The sequence below is a fragment of the Lactuca sativa genome, chromosome 8 (assembly GCF_002870075.4).
Source record: "Lactuca sativa cultivar Salinas chromosome 8, Lsat_Salinas_v11, whole genome shotgun sequence".
NCBI lineage: Eukaryota > Viridiplantae > Streptophyta > Magnoliopsida > Asterales > Asteraceae > Lactuca > Lactuca sativa.
The window spans coordinates 28,997,558-29,012,382 of record NC_056630.2 but is presented as its reverse complement, the minus strand read 5'-3'; the positions used below and the strand labels follow the sequence as shown (position 1 = coordinate 29,012,382).

General features: G+C 36.0%; 2 protein-coding genes across 3 annotated transcripts; one reads left to right on the top strand and one right to left on the bottom strand.

The window, feature by feature from the left end:
- The first annotated feature begins 4,550 nt into the window (after nt 1-4,550).
- LOC111911138 (uncharacterized) lies at nt 4,551-8,476 on the top strand. 2 transcript variants are annotated; one of them, XM_023906929.3, is made up of 8 exons: nt 4,551-6,353; nt 6,451-6,569; nt 6,661-6,703; nt 6,800-7,134; nt 7,229-7,553; nt 7,624-7,792; nt 7,884-7,986; nt 8,098-8,476. In XM_023906929.3, exons 1-8 carry the CDS (start codon nt 5,178-5,180, stop codon nt 8,213-8,215), a joined length of 2,388 nt encoding a protein of 795 aa, XP_023762697.1. In that variant the 5' UTR covers nt 4,551-5,177; the 3' UTR covers nt 8,216-8,476. The 2 variants fall into 2 exon arrangements, with proteins under 2 accessions (XP_023762697.1, XP_023762695.1); XM_023906927.3 differs by having other exon boundaries at nt 6,661-7,134.
- Nucleotides 8,477-9,203: 727 nt separating this feature from the next.
- Nucleotides 9,204-13,801, bottom strand: LOC111911140 (putative WEB family protein At1g65010, chloroplastic). Its single transcript, XM_023906930.3, has 8 exons — nt 13,485-13,801; nt 12,876-13,073; nt 12,647-12,769; nt 12,460-12,497; nt 12,225-12,363; nt 9,970-12,111; nt 9,772-9,884; nt 9,204-9,696 (listed from the first exon to the last, which is right to left on the bottom strand). The coding sequence occupies exons 1-8, from the start codon at nt 13,611-13,613 to the stop codon at nt 9,465-9,467; spliced, it is 3,114 nt and encodes a 1,037-aa protein (XP_023762698.1). The 5' UTR covers nt 13,614-13,801; the 3' UTR covers nt 9,204-9,464.
- Between the last annotated feature and the right edge of the window lie 1,024 nt (nt 13,802-14,825).

Genomic DNA, 14,825 nt, shown 5'->3' with positions numbered 1-14,825 from the left:
ATAAATACAAGATTTGTTACAATGCACTGAATAAACTAAACTATTACAAACTGAGCTGCTGACACGCTGGTGCTGATACTGAGCTATGCGCTGATGCTGAGTCTGTTTTAAACATTATCATATTTCAAGGTTTGACCTTATAGGTTTTCTGAGAGTAAGAACTCATATGCCAAGAGGACAGTGGGAGGCAAATTGATCTTGAAGAGCTTTAAGAATCAAGTGATGAAGGAACCTCTAACACTAGCGATCAAACCGAGGAGGAAACTCCTGTTGAACCGATTGATGAGTCCTTACCTCTTAGACGTTCTAGTAGAGTTAGTGTTCCACCTATGTTATATGCTTTCCATATAACAAGTGAAGGTGATACGTTTATTAGTGATAGCACACTAATAAATTTAGATGAACCTAACACCTGCAAGGAAGTCATGGCAGGCCCAGAGTCTACGAAATGGAAAGAGGCAATGGACAACGAGATTCAGCCCATGTATGGCAATCAAGTTTGGAACTTGGTTGACAATGTGCCAGGTCGTAAGACGGTCGGGTGCAATTGGATCTTCAAGAAGAATATATACCGACATGGATGGGAAAGTACACACGTATAAGGCGCAATTGGTTGCGAAGGGATTTACTCAAACTCCCGGAGTTGATTGTGATAATACCTTCTCACTAGTAGCAAAGATTAAATCTATAAGGGTTATGCTAGCCATAGCTGCGTTTCATGATTACGAAATATGGAAGATGGATGTCAAAACTGCTTTTTTTTAATGGAAAGTTGGCTGAAGATGTTTACATGAGTCAGCCATAAGGTTTTGTCAATGCACAACACCATAATAGAGTGTGTAAGTTTGAGAAATCCATTTATGGATTGAAACAAGCATCTCACAGATGGAATATTTGTTTCGATGTGAAAGTCAAAGAGTTTGTTTTTTCGAGAAGCGATGATGAGTCCTGCGTATATATCAAAGCTAGTGGGAGTACAGTTACCTTTCTCGTATTGTATGTAAACGACATACTGCTCATAGGAAACGACGTCACAACCCTGCAGGAGGTTAAATCCTTGCTTGGGAAGTGCTTCGTTATGAAGGACCTCGGAGAAGCTGCTTATATTATTGGGATAAGGATATTGAGAAATAAGAGTAAAAGACTAATATGACTTAGTCAAAGTACTTACTTGGATAAAGTGTTGAAACGTTTTAGCACGGAGAATTCCAATAAGAGGGAGTTATCAATCCAAAGCAATACCAAGTTGAGTAGTACTCAAAGTCCGAGTACCGAAGCCGAGATAGCAGAGATGAGCCGAGTACCTTATGCTTCCGCAATTGGCTCAATCATGTATGCTATGACGTGTACTCGCCTTGATGTGGCATTCGCTTTGAGCATGGTCAGTAGATATCAAGGGAACCCTGTTATAGCACATTGGACCGCAGTAAAGAACATTCTCAAGTACCTACGAAGGACTAAGGAATGGTTCCTTATCCTCGGTGGGAGTGATGATTTGAGAGTGCGAGGGTATAGTGATGCCATTTTTCAGATCGACCGAGATAATTTTCGCTCTCAGTCAGGCTGGGTCTTTACCCTGAATGGAGGAGTAGTGACTTGGAAAAGTTCCAAGCAGGAGACCGTAGCTGATTCAACGTGCGAATCAGAGTACATAGCAGCGAGCGCAACGTCAAAGGAGGTAATATGGCTAAAGAACTTCATCATAGACCTTGGAGTTATACTGACCATAAAGGAGCCTATGGATATTTTCTACGATAAAGAAGGTGCGGTTGCCTTGACCAAGGAACCGAGGGATCATGGCAAATCCAGGCATATTGACAGGAAATATCATTTCATTAGACATCGGGTAGAAGAGGGACTCCTCGTAGTAAAGATGGTATCGTCAGAAGAGAACCCATCAGATCCCCTTACGAAGGGACTGAGTAGGGCTAATCACTTGCAGCACGTTATGAGCATTGGGCTGAAGGACGATATTAGTTTTAGTGATTAGATAGCTTTTAGAATCTTGTAATAGATAAATTGTAATTAACATTTGATGATTAAATAAAGGAGTTTTATTTATAAGTAAAGTTACAATCTTGTGTTAATTATTTACTATTGTTTCCCTTTGCATGTTTTGACTTCCTAAATAATAAGATTATTTAAACTATCCACAGTCGATCATACGTTGGAAGTAAGTATGAATCAAGATTGTCATGAATTGGCTTGTAGATTGTCTAAGTGTTTAGGCATAACAAAAGTTTGTTGCAACGTTCATGAGTGCTTCTGAAATATGATTTGAGTATTGGATTAAACTCACGCTCACATGAATCACTTCATGGAATTTAATCACGAGTGATTGTGAGACGATAATATCATATAGTCTTTAAACCTAGATATATGAGTTGCTGTTTATGAGTTGGTTGTGCATTGATAATACGTAAATGCATCAGTAACTTGATGTTATAAAACATATTGTTGTGTGTGATTTAATGAGTAAATAATATAAGCATATACGTCGAAGTTTATCTGTTCCTTTTATCCTATGAGGTTAAAAGCGATATATTGGGCCCCTTAATGATTTTGTTTTGACTTAAGTTCTATGTCAGACAAATCAGAGATTGAGAAACAAACTGCTGGACAATAAGTATGACTATGTTCCATGTGATTTTCCACACGATATCTTGAGAACGGAGGACTATACGATCCCTTATCTAAAGGACATGTCAGAGTTCAACAACGGCTTTAGAGAGCTACGATTGCTAATCGGATTTTGAAGTTGTACTTACATTTATAGTTATTAGACTTATCCAAGTGGGAGACCGTTGGATTAAGTGTCTAAGCCCATAACTATATTTGATATATATTTGACCCAATAGTAGCATGTCCTTTTGGGTTGCCTTCACCAAAGCAACTTGACTGGAAGAATAATGGAGAAAGATGATAAATGTGATTTATTAATATATTATGTGAATAATATATTAAAAGAGAAATTATATTATTTAATTAACATTGGTCAATAATTAATTTAGAATTAGTTTTGTGGTCAAAAGATGCTAATTGAATTAAGGGGACTGATATTGTAATTATGTGATAATTGCTAAATGGGATGTGGATCCATAGGTTAAGGGATGGACGAAATCCTTGTGGAAGCCTACTAGATTTCGTCCATAGGGTATTCTAGAAAGATCATATGGGCTGCTTAGAGCCTAAGCAATCAGATTAGGTCTTTAGCTGAAACCCTAATTCTTCAGCTATATAAAGACCCGTTGGCATCTATTTTTCGGCTACCAGAAACCCTAAAAGGATCCCTAGAGCCGAAATTAGCCTCCTCCTCCTCTTTCTAACATTCTCCAATTGCTTGTGGTGTTTGTGATCGATCAGAGGTATTACATTCGTGATACTAAGCTCTCAAGGCAAGGATCTTTAAGCTACAATTGAAAGGCAACATTCCTATTTGTATTATTTATGTTGATTTTGATTTCTATATGATAGATTTAGGGTTTGCAAGCTTTGGATGATTATTGCATGTACTTTAGAAAAACCTAGATCCAAAGCTTTAGGGTTTGCGTGTGCATCATACGATTGATATTTTGCTCATAACCCAACATATATATCATCAATGATGCATTTGTGGCGATTAAATTGAACTAATCAACAGTCACAAAGCCACTAGAAACTTACTCGTTGTGAGTAGCAGAAGCACCAATCGGAGACATTTCTTTATGTTATTTTTTTTTGTGTGTTCATATCTTTGTAATCGTAGTTGAAAAAAAAAACAAGTGCATAGGTCGTGGAATAACACAACGCTATTGGGCTGTTGAAGCTTTAAAAATGCTTCGAAGGTTGTGGGCCGGAGACAACGACTACAAGCAACTTCAACCGGGGAAAGACAACCAAGCCAACAATGGAAAAGACGGATAAGTGGCAACTTTGTGGAAGTGAATAACACTTTTAATCTAGGCAGAGGCGGTGGGTACGACAACCGACTAAAAACAATTTTTCCCCACAAGTAGGACATAGATGGAGTAAAGACATAAAGCAGGATTTGGAAGAAACATATTGACGAAGACGACAATGCAAAAACACATGGATGGAAGACACAATCCACTACAAAGCACTCGATTAGAGAAAGATATCAGAATTTCCATTTAAAGATGATGGTGGTACTCTAAATTCAAGCCGACTCCAAACCATCTGGTATTGAAGCTGCAGCTAAACCACTAAATGACAACTCAATCCTTGACATTGTTCATAAGCCTGAACAATTAATATGTATAATAAAACGTTTTCAAAATCAAACTTTTATTAAAAATTAATATATATATATATATATATATATATATATATATATATATATATATATATATATATATATATATATATATATATATATTTTGTTGGATTATAGTCTAAAAAATCTATTGAGGTGGCAAAATTTATATGGTTGTTGTGTGAAAAAATATCCCCCAAATGTTTTTGCTAATCATCCTACTGAATGTGTCATGAATTATGCATAAATTACAAGTAATAGTGGGTCACCCGGATTAGGTTGTCAATTCAGCAATTCTGATGCACAAAGATCGGGTTTAGGTTTTTAGTTCATCTCAAAACCAAAAACAATCACTCACTTGGAAACAAAACAAGATTGATTATGTAAACCCAAAATTCTCTCCCTGTTATTTCTTTATTTAATCTTTACAAAAACTATTACTTTTTTGCTCTGAATCTGTCGTGGGGTTCCTCTTAATCGAGTCGAAATTCCTTTTCTCTGGTCCAACAGAATTTTAGGGTTGTGTTTTTTCCCGCACACACTAACTAATATATTGAAAAAAAAGCGCACTCATAGCTTCAGAGGTACGTCTTTCCCTCTTTCCCAATCTGTAGTTTGGATTTTGCTGTAAGTTTATTGATTGATTCATAGGTTATTGTTTCATAGTTCGTTTTCTTTTTACCTTCTTTGAATTATGGTGGATCTCGATTTCATTTCTTTGAATTTCCTATTGAGTCGTCTCGTTTACGATGAAAACCACAATTTTGATCTGGTGTTATTAATCTGACTGAATTGCGTTCCGTAAATCGGATCATTCGTTGATCTCGAGGAGAGGATAGGGTTTGATTGTGTTTACAAACGATTGGTGAATTTTGTCCTAGTGGGTGTTTGTTGGTGAATTGAGGTGGGTAGGGTTAGTGAGAAGATGACTGATGTTCGACCACAACTGCTACAGAAGCCTGAAAGCACCACCGATGCCTGTTCAGATTTTGAGAACGACGGTTCTGATTTCGAGAGGGGATTGGAAGAACTGATGAGAGGGCATTTGGATGATTGTATGTCATTCGCATCATGCAGCTCTCCTCATGGGGACGATGATGAAAGCGAAGGTGGTGATCAGCTAGTGAGAAGAAGAAGAAGGTCAGATCTTGAAGGCGATGATCTGGCTGAAACTTCTGCTGCTAGAAGACGACAATCACGGATCTTAAGCAGATGGGCTGCAAGACAAGCACAAGAGATGATCACCACAATAGAAAGGAGAAACCGTGAGTCTGAATTAATGGCACTTGCAGGTTTGCATACAGTTTCCATGCTTGATTCCTCCTTCTTAAGCGAGTCTCAATCCCCTACCTCAAGGAGACAAGGCAACATTGAAAGACCAAGCACCCAAGCTTCCTCTATCCTCCAAATGTGGAGAGAATTGGAAGATGAACATGTTCTAAATCGTGCTCGTGAAAGAGTAAGAGAAAGACTCAGACAACATGCAAGTGTGGATTCCAATACCATTACCAACATGTCAGAAGGTCAAGAAGCAAGTGAACATCAAGGCAGTTTGGAAGAAGATGTTACAGAAAGTGAGAATGATTACAGAGCTTGGTCTAATGATCAAATGGAAGCTCAAAACGAACTCCAAGAAACTGAAACTTCAAGCCGTGAACAGTCTCCTGATTTAGGAGACAACGAAAGAGAGAGAGAAAGAGAAAGAGTTAGGCATATAGTTCAGGGATGGAGGGAGACAGGTGTCACTGATCATAATGCATCTAATGGTGTAAGAGCAGAATGGCTTGGTGAAACTGAGCGTGAAAGGGTGAGGATCGTGCGTGAGTGGGTCCAGATGACTAGTCAACAGAGGGGCCCACGTCCACGTGGCAGTCATAGGGAAGAACAACAACCACTACAACAACACGTAGCTAGTCGTGAGACTGTTGTTGACCATGATGAAGGTCAACCGGAGCATATCAGAAGGGACATGTTGAGGTTGCGTGGAAGACAAGCTTTACTTGATTTACTTGTGAGGGTAGAAAGGGAAAGACAGAGAGAACTTGAGGGTTTAACAGAGTATCGTGCTGTTTCTGATTTTGCTCATCGCAACCGAATTCAGGTCACTTTATGACAGTTTTTTTAGTGCACTTTTTTTTTTTTTTAATACTTTTTACTTTTTGTTGTATTGAAAATTGAGATTGTGTTGATGATATCAGTCACTACTAAGAGGGAGATTTTTGAGAAACGAGAGGCCTGTGGAGGAGGAGAGGCTTCCATCAATGGCAGCAAGTGAGTTAGTCCAGCTCAGACAACGCCACACTGTCTCTGGTCTTAGGTATACATTTTAAAGAAATCTTTTGAATTGTGATTATTTGATATCATATATATACAATATATAATATTTTTTTTTTTTTTAATATAATTAGGGAAGGGTTTCGATCAAGACTAGAACACATTGTTCGAGGGCAAGTAAGCAGCCAATCTGAAAATTCATCTAACGATAACACTAACAGTAACACCATTGATTTTATAAGTAGTGATGCAATTACAAACACCACTCAACAGGAGATTGAACACGAACAACAGACTCAAATTCAAGAAACCAACATTCATCAAGTTTCAAATCAGAATCTGGAAAGTATAAGTGTTGCAGCAGCTCTACTCCAAACCACAAATCAACAAACAAACATCAATGAAAATGAAGGTCAAGATTGGGATAACCAAGGTGTCAGTAATGACAATGATCAAATTTTTCAAGAAAACAATTCAGGTAATCAAGAAACGGTTTCTGATATTATTCCAAGAACACGACGTACAGTTCCTGTTAGAAGATCCAACAGATTTCACGCACCTGAAGATGATAACGTGTACAGTATGGAATTAAGAGAACTTTTAAGCAGGTAATTAATATAAACTATAAACCTTCTTTTCAACATTTCAACAATTTAAATAACAAATTGTTTTTTTTTTTTTTTTTTTTAAATTATATTATAGGAGAAGTGTTTCTAATCTTCTTCGAAGTGGTTTTCGGGAAAGTTTAGACCATTTGATTCAATCATATGTGGAAAGGCAAAGCAGAGCACCAATCGATTGGGATCTTCACAGAAACATGTCACCAGAAGTAGGTGATCAACAACAACAACAGGGTGGTCTTGGTCTTAGAGATGAAGACAATGAAAACCAAAATGAAGCCACCACCGCCACCATTGGTAGCAGACCATCACCATCACCGCCAGTACCACCGCCAGTACCGGTTTGGCACCACCATGATTTGAATCATTCTAATTGGTCCCGCCACAGCATCCACCGATCTGAACTCGTAAGCATTTTTGTGAATTGTGATTTATATCTTTCATTTCAGTTTTTAATATATTTTGTTACGTATATAGGAATGGGAGATGATTAATGATTTGAGAGCTGACATGGCGAGATTGCAACAAGGTATGAGTCACATGCAGAGGATGCTGGAGGCTTGCATGGATATGCAACTTGAGTTGCAACGTTCGGTCAGGCAGGAAGTGTCTGCTGCTTTGAATCGGTCAGCGGGCGGGCAGCAAGGTACACAAACTTTTTTATTATTATATTATTGTTATTGTTATGTAATGAAAAGTGAAGGATAAAGGAAAATAAGGAAAATGTTTTTTTGTAGGTGTTGATGGAGGGAGTTCTGAAGATGGGTCGAAGTGGGTCCATGTGAAAAAGGGAACTTGCTGTGTTTGTTGCGATAGCCAAATTGATTCACTGTTGTACAGGTAGTGTTACATTATTAAGTAAAAAAAGAAACAGTTGATACTTTTATATATAGATATATTATATTATATATATAGGTGTGTGGATTAAGCAAGTGATGATGTGATGTGCAGATGTGGACATATGTGCACGTGTTCCAAGTGTGCAAATGAGTTGGTAAGAGGAGGAGGGAAATGTCCCTTGTGCCGGGCACCCATTGTTGAGGTAATCCGAGCTTACTCCATACTCTAAAAAACATTTATAAAACTGACCCAAGAAGAAGAAAGAAGAAGAAGATTTGGATCATCTACTCTACTTGAATTGAAGTAGGTTTTTTCATGTTCTTCTTCGTGTTCTCTCTCGTATGTAAAGTGTTGATTTTTTTTTTCTTTGTAATTTATTACATGTTGGATGCTATGCATTTGTAAAAAACTCAAGGACAGTTGGCGTGTTTTGATTCGTCGGTGTCACGTAAATAAAATTCAACAGGAATATTTTTTCTGTTTTTTAGTATGTTTCCAGTTCTGTTTTCTTATGCATTTGGTGTTTGATGTCGCTATCGTAGTGGTTGAGATATAGCAATCATACATCACACAATTTGATTGTGGCATCAAAATATCAATTACTTGTATTGCAAGACTTGTCAAGTTATACTCAAGGTCATTTATATCTTCTTATCTTTTTTTATCTTATTGTTTTATTTGACCATTTAAGCCTCTTCCATTAACAACAATTATCAAATTACTACAAGCGTCTTAACTTTGACCAATAAAATGGTATAATGGTCAAAACACATTTGTTTATTGTTTGGGCCACTTGAAATTAAATATTTGTTTTGTACCGTTGTACGTTTATTCAATCTCAACAAGAGTTTACAAAATGAAAACTTCAATCAAATGACGTCTAACTTCACACAAATGAATAAGATTGAAACCCAATGCTTATTTTAAAAAATCAATACTCTACCCCCAAGTCCTAACTACTTTTCAAATGAAAATTCCATAAAAACTATTACAAAGATATTCTGTGAGGAAAAACCATTGATTATTAATAATTTATTCATTTTAACCTACCAACATTAGTTAACATGTTACAAATACTTATATTCCTGTGTCAGAAAAAAGTCTAGTCCAAAACAGAAATCCAAACTAAAAAACACTCGAAACATGTGTATCTTACTTACATTTTACATGGCATACAATGTTGAAGGAAGGTTGAGATTGGTCTGTAACAATCTAAGTAAAGATCAACAAATGTTCAATAAGATATACCTTAAGTTGAACTGGCACATGGTCCTCTTCTCTCAAAAACAAAAACAAAAAAAGAAAAGAAACATGATATTGCTTACCTCACCAATTTTCTATTTACTCATGTTCTCTCCATCAATGACATATAACAAAATCAGTTTTCTTCCTCGTATAGAATAGAACAGATGACCATGAATTGTTGATGCAATTTCATGAAAATAATAATAAGTAGAGAATTAAAAAAAAGGAAGATTTTAGGAAAACCAGCTCCTTGTGGGACCAATGTTCTTTAACTTCAAGACAAGGTCTTCACGTTGAGCTTCTACTTCTGCATATTTGAGGCTCATGTTGAGGTAACGTTCTTGAAGTTCATTTAACTCGGCCTTAAGTGAATCATTATGTTTATGTTCCTCCTTCATTCCTTCATCTTTAACCTTCAACTCCATCAGAATATCCGATTCACGCGCTTCTTTCTCAGACAACAAACTGAAATTTCATCACATAAGCATCATTGACAAAAATCAATCACAAAAAACAATTTTCATGATTATAGTAACATACCTCTTAAGCTGTATTTTATACATTTTATTGGCTTCCAAAGCCTCATCAAGTGCAAGCTCCAGTGATTGGATTCTAGATGATGACTCATCATCAACTGTACCACCTTCCACATCCTGTCAAGGGGAAAAAAAGTCAAAAAGTCAACTTTTTGACATGACTTATGATCACTAAAAAGAAGAAAGAATCTGAGATATGGACCTCAGCAGTTAGATTTCTTTCAAAACGCAAGAGTTTTTCTTCCATGGCAAACTTTTTACGTTTAAGCTCCTCCAACTCAATCACTGACTTCTGCATGCTAAGGGATTTCTCAAGTAACAAAGTTTTCTCTTCCTTTAATTCCTCATAATCTCCAGACATCATTTCTAATGAAGCTTCAAGTCTCTCATTCTCATGTTTCACATCATTAAGCGAGTTCTTAAGGGCCACAATCTCATCCTGCAACTCTGTAACTTTCTGCAATTGGACCTCAACATTTGAATTTTCTTCTGTAAATTGCACATGTAAACTTTCAAGTTTTGAATCAAACATTTTCTCTTTTGACATGATCTCATGGAGCATTGTTGATAAATTTTCTTCTAAGTCATCCAAATTCTTTGATAACTTCAAGAAATTATCTTCCGACTCTCTCAATTTTTCTTCCACATTTGTGCAGTGATTATGCAGCTCTAATTTTTGCTGTCTTAACTCACTATTAGACTTTTGAAGTAAACTACACTCTTCCAGAAGGTTCTCTGTAGTAGCTTGTAATTTGGGATTTTCTTTTTTAAGATTCTCACATTCTTCTTGAGCTTCCAACCACCGTTTTTTCATATCCTCCACTTCATTTTCCAGTCTTTTGATTTCAATAACTTGAGACTCTGAATGCTCTGTTTCTACACGAGTTGACTCTTTAGCGTCGGTCAAACTTTTCTCCAACTGACTGTTGACTATTTGCAAATCAGACAATTGAGCCTCGAAGTCTTGTAGACGATTACATTGAGACTGAATCTCCTCTTCCTTAAGCAAACAGTCTGATTTAAGCTCTTCAATCTCAGAGGTTTTGGTGAATAATTCTTTATTCAGATCCTCAACTTTGGATTTTAACTCTATTATCAAATTGTCAAGTTTACCATTGATGTCTTTTACACTGTATTCCACTTCAGAAGCACCATTTGTTGAGAAATCTTTGCTTGATTCTTTAAGTTTAAAGAGGAGTTCAAGATTTTCATCAGTAAGCTCATTACAATCTCTTTCAAGCTCAAGAATCTTATCCTTTAAAGCTTTAACTTCTTCAATGAGATCAGGAGTTTCTATTGTCTGTGACTCGGTTTCCTTCAGAACTGGTAATTTTGCAGCAAGAGCTTCTGATAATTTTTCTTCCAAATTCAAGATTTGTTTGTCTTTCAAACTTAATTTCTTTGTCCATTCTGAGTCAATGTCCAATAAAGTTTGAGTCTTGAGGTCTCTTTCGAGTTCTATTTCTCTGTTTTTTTCCTCAAGGGTCTCCTCCAAATGAAGGATTCTACTTTCCAACTTTTCTTGGGATTCCTGAAATTTCTGTAGTTCAAGCTCAAGTCTACAGTTGTCTTCTGTTGTGATTCTTGACACTTCTACCCCTGTATGCTCTTCTCCATTGTCTTCATCAACTGCTGATTGTTCTGATGCCTCGAGACTATTTATCTCCAATTTCTGTTTTTCTATTTGTTCTTCCAGTTCCTGGAGGATAGAAACTAGCTCAAGATTTGATTCTTGAGTTTTATTCAGTTGTATACTCAAATTATTATTCAAATCTTTCTGAAATTTTATTTCTTCTTCAAGTTCTGCTTGGATACCGTTTTTATCTTGAACCTGAGCTTTTAGATTATCAGCATCCCTATCTTTCACTTCTGATTCACCTAGGAGAATTTTCAGGTGTTTGATTTCGTTTTTCAGATCATTACATTCTGTTTGTAATGCAGAAAGCTCCATAGTCACATTTTCCAGGTTCCTTGTTTGATCACTAGTCACCTTCCTTGATAATTCAAGATCAACCATTAACTTTCTAGCATTTCTTTCCCATGTTCTTGCTTCTGCACGAAGTTCTTCTGTTGCCACATCATCATCCAGAGCATATTCAGAGGATCTAAAAGTTCTTAATGGTGATGCGGGGATATTATGTGAAACTTTCCCAGAATCTTGTCTTCGATTCAGAAGATTCTTTCCAGAACTAGGAGAATTATAAACATTGACCATGGTATTGGTAGTTGACCCTGGTTTTCCAATCAAATCGATTGCAGCATCACTTAGATTACTATGAGAGCCAAAAGAATCCTCCATTGAATCAAAGCTGTTATGTGATCTCACTGTTGCAAAGCTTGTCTCCTGTTGAACAAACAAAAGGTATCCTTAGATGCACAAGGATGTCAAGGACAAATTATGATTCTAGCTATAGTTTAAGAGCAAAAAACCTTTTAGTAGAGTTAGGTGAGAAATACCCTGCTACCAAGTGAATTAGATGTATCCCGAATGCTATTGCTTGTTGAAGTTCCTATAGGTTTGGTGTCAAAACCATTTGGTGCATCAGATATGTTATCTAGATCACTGCTGTCTGCAAAAGAGTTGGTGTCACTCCATCTGTGTTCATGAAACATGCAGCAAGTAACAAGTTACACCCTCTGTAAGGACTGGAAGAAAAAACATGAAGATTGATTCTCTTGTTCAGGATCAAACCTTGAATTAGGTCGAGGAGTTAAGCACTGAATAGCGACCTGCAAACAGAGAATCCAAATTCTTCCTTCTGAGAGAGCACAATGTCACAAAAGCACATAAAAGTAGTAACTATACACAATTGAAATCCAGAAAAAGCGTTACTCCATAACTTTCAAAAGTAAAGCTTTGTAGCATCTGCTTGACTGACCTGTAAAATTGTCCCATGATCACACTTCTTTAGAGGTAGTGCAACAGGAAGAGAAGTTTCAGAACTCATGTAACTTGACAAATTAACAGTAGCCTCTCCAAGGATGCCAGATCTAGTTGACCCCTATCAGAAGGAAATAACAAGTGATTAGTAGTGAAATAACTAGACCATAGCAAATAAATGGCTCATGTGTAAACATGAACGAAATGAGTGAAGATAGGCATCATACCTTTAAAATAAGAAGCTTATAAAGGCATTGCTGAAGCTCTTTTGAAGCATCATCATGAGAGAGCCAAATGGATTCTGACAAGGTCTCTGTCCATCGACAATTTCCATTGCATACAGATGCTTTACCTGTTTTGGCAACGGTTTTATCTGTTTCTATGGAGATGAGAGAGATTGAAAGCTTATCCCATCCTGAGGGTACCTGAATATACAAAACAACAATGAACATGAATCCTTCGCAAACAAGAAATATTGGTTACAACTAAAACTGACAGCTACTTGATATCTAGCATGAGCCATCATGTCATTACATACTCACTTCAGTCATCATATCATTTTATCTGGAAATAGGTTTGAGTAATTGATATAACAAATTTATCTACATACGTCGACATGTTTCCTAATCAAGCACTTATCGTTTCAAATATCTCTCCACTTTGAAAGCTGAAACACAACAAATAAATAGACCGCAGAGATATACATCAAAATCTTCACTACTAACTTTACGGAACTTGCTAAACCTTACATATCTTCCTGAAGCTTAGACAATCCATCTAAAGTAACTAAGAGAAACAGATACCAGTTGTGTGTATTAAAAACGAAAGAGATAGACCTGAAGAGCTTGAAGACTAGAGAACTTGAAATCGAGTTTTTCGCCTGATTTAAAATCAACAGATGAAGCGGAGGAGGAATTCCGCTTGTGAAACCTATTCATCATCTTCTGCTTCATCATCTCCTTCATTCTGATACTCTTGAGTCCTTAATAATTATTTGATCCTGATTTAGATTGAAAAACCCCTTTTACATGAGAGAGGAGAGAGAGGATGTTAGCTGTATTTCAGTTGCGGCTCCCAAGTAGTAGTGCTGCTCCAAATTTTTTATTCTTCGTCTTTTCCTTCGATAGACATTACTTCCCGGACAAATTCTACACTTCGTAAATTCTTATTTAAGAGAATGTTTGGTTATTATTGATCACAGATAAAACAAGATATAGAAATTTGTGAAATACTATTATTGATATGATTATTAACATATAAAGGAATAAAATTTGTTAAAAAAAGGAGTTCAAATAGTATTGTATTTATTGTGAAATAAATAAAAAGGTAGTTATAAATATATTCTTTCTATATTTTTGTTGCCCATTCTTCACGTTGTTCAAATTCCATTTTTGGCAATTAATATCATCGTTGACGCAATAATTTGTTTGTCCCAACTCTTTATTTTTCTACTTTCCAAAAGTTTATTTCATTAAGCAGATTTCCCTAGGCTATAATGCTTTGCTATTGATTTTAAGAACTTGATTTTTATGCTCTTCAATCATAATAATTAATCTAGTAATAGCATATCTATTTTTCCTTTTAAGTGCTACCTTCTCAAATACCCCGCTAATTAGAAAAACATATTTAATGAATAATAAATAAGACGAGAGCAATAATGATCCTTGTGATATTTGATTTTCTATTTGATTTTCTTTGGATTTAGTCCAAAATAATTAATTTGCATTGGTCCAAAATCATATATTTTTTATGATTTTTGTTCCGTTTCTGTCCCTTCTCAAACTTGATTTTTTTTTTTTTTTAATTTGATCCATACCAAACTTAAGATACTACTATGCACGTAAATAATTATCTTTTAATATTCTTTATGTTTTTATTAATAGAGTTAAAAGGTAAATTAAACAAATTGTCCCTTTTGCATGTGTTAAAAGACACGTTCAATCATTATTTTAAAAAATTAATTTGGATCATCCTTATATCGTTAAAACTTACATGTTTCGTCTTTGCTATATATAAAATGAATATATTGCCCCTTTTTATTATTTTATTGAAAAAAAGGCTCATTTCACCGTCTACTCTCATCCCACCTACCCATTCAATTCTTAACCATTCTTTATTTTCTACCGGTGAAACATTATCAACGACCCCCTTAAGCTTTTCCGACGATCCCATCTCCA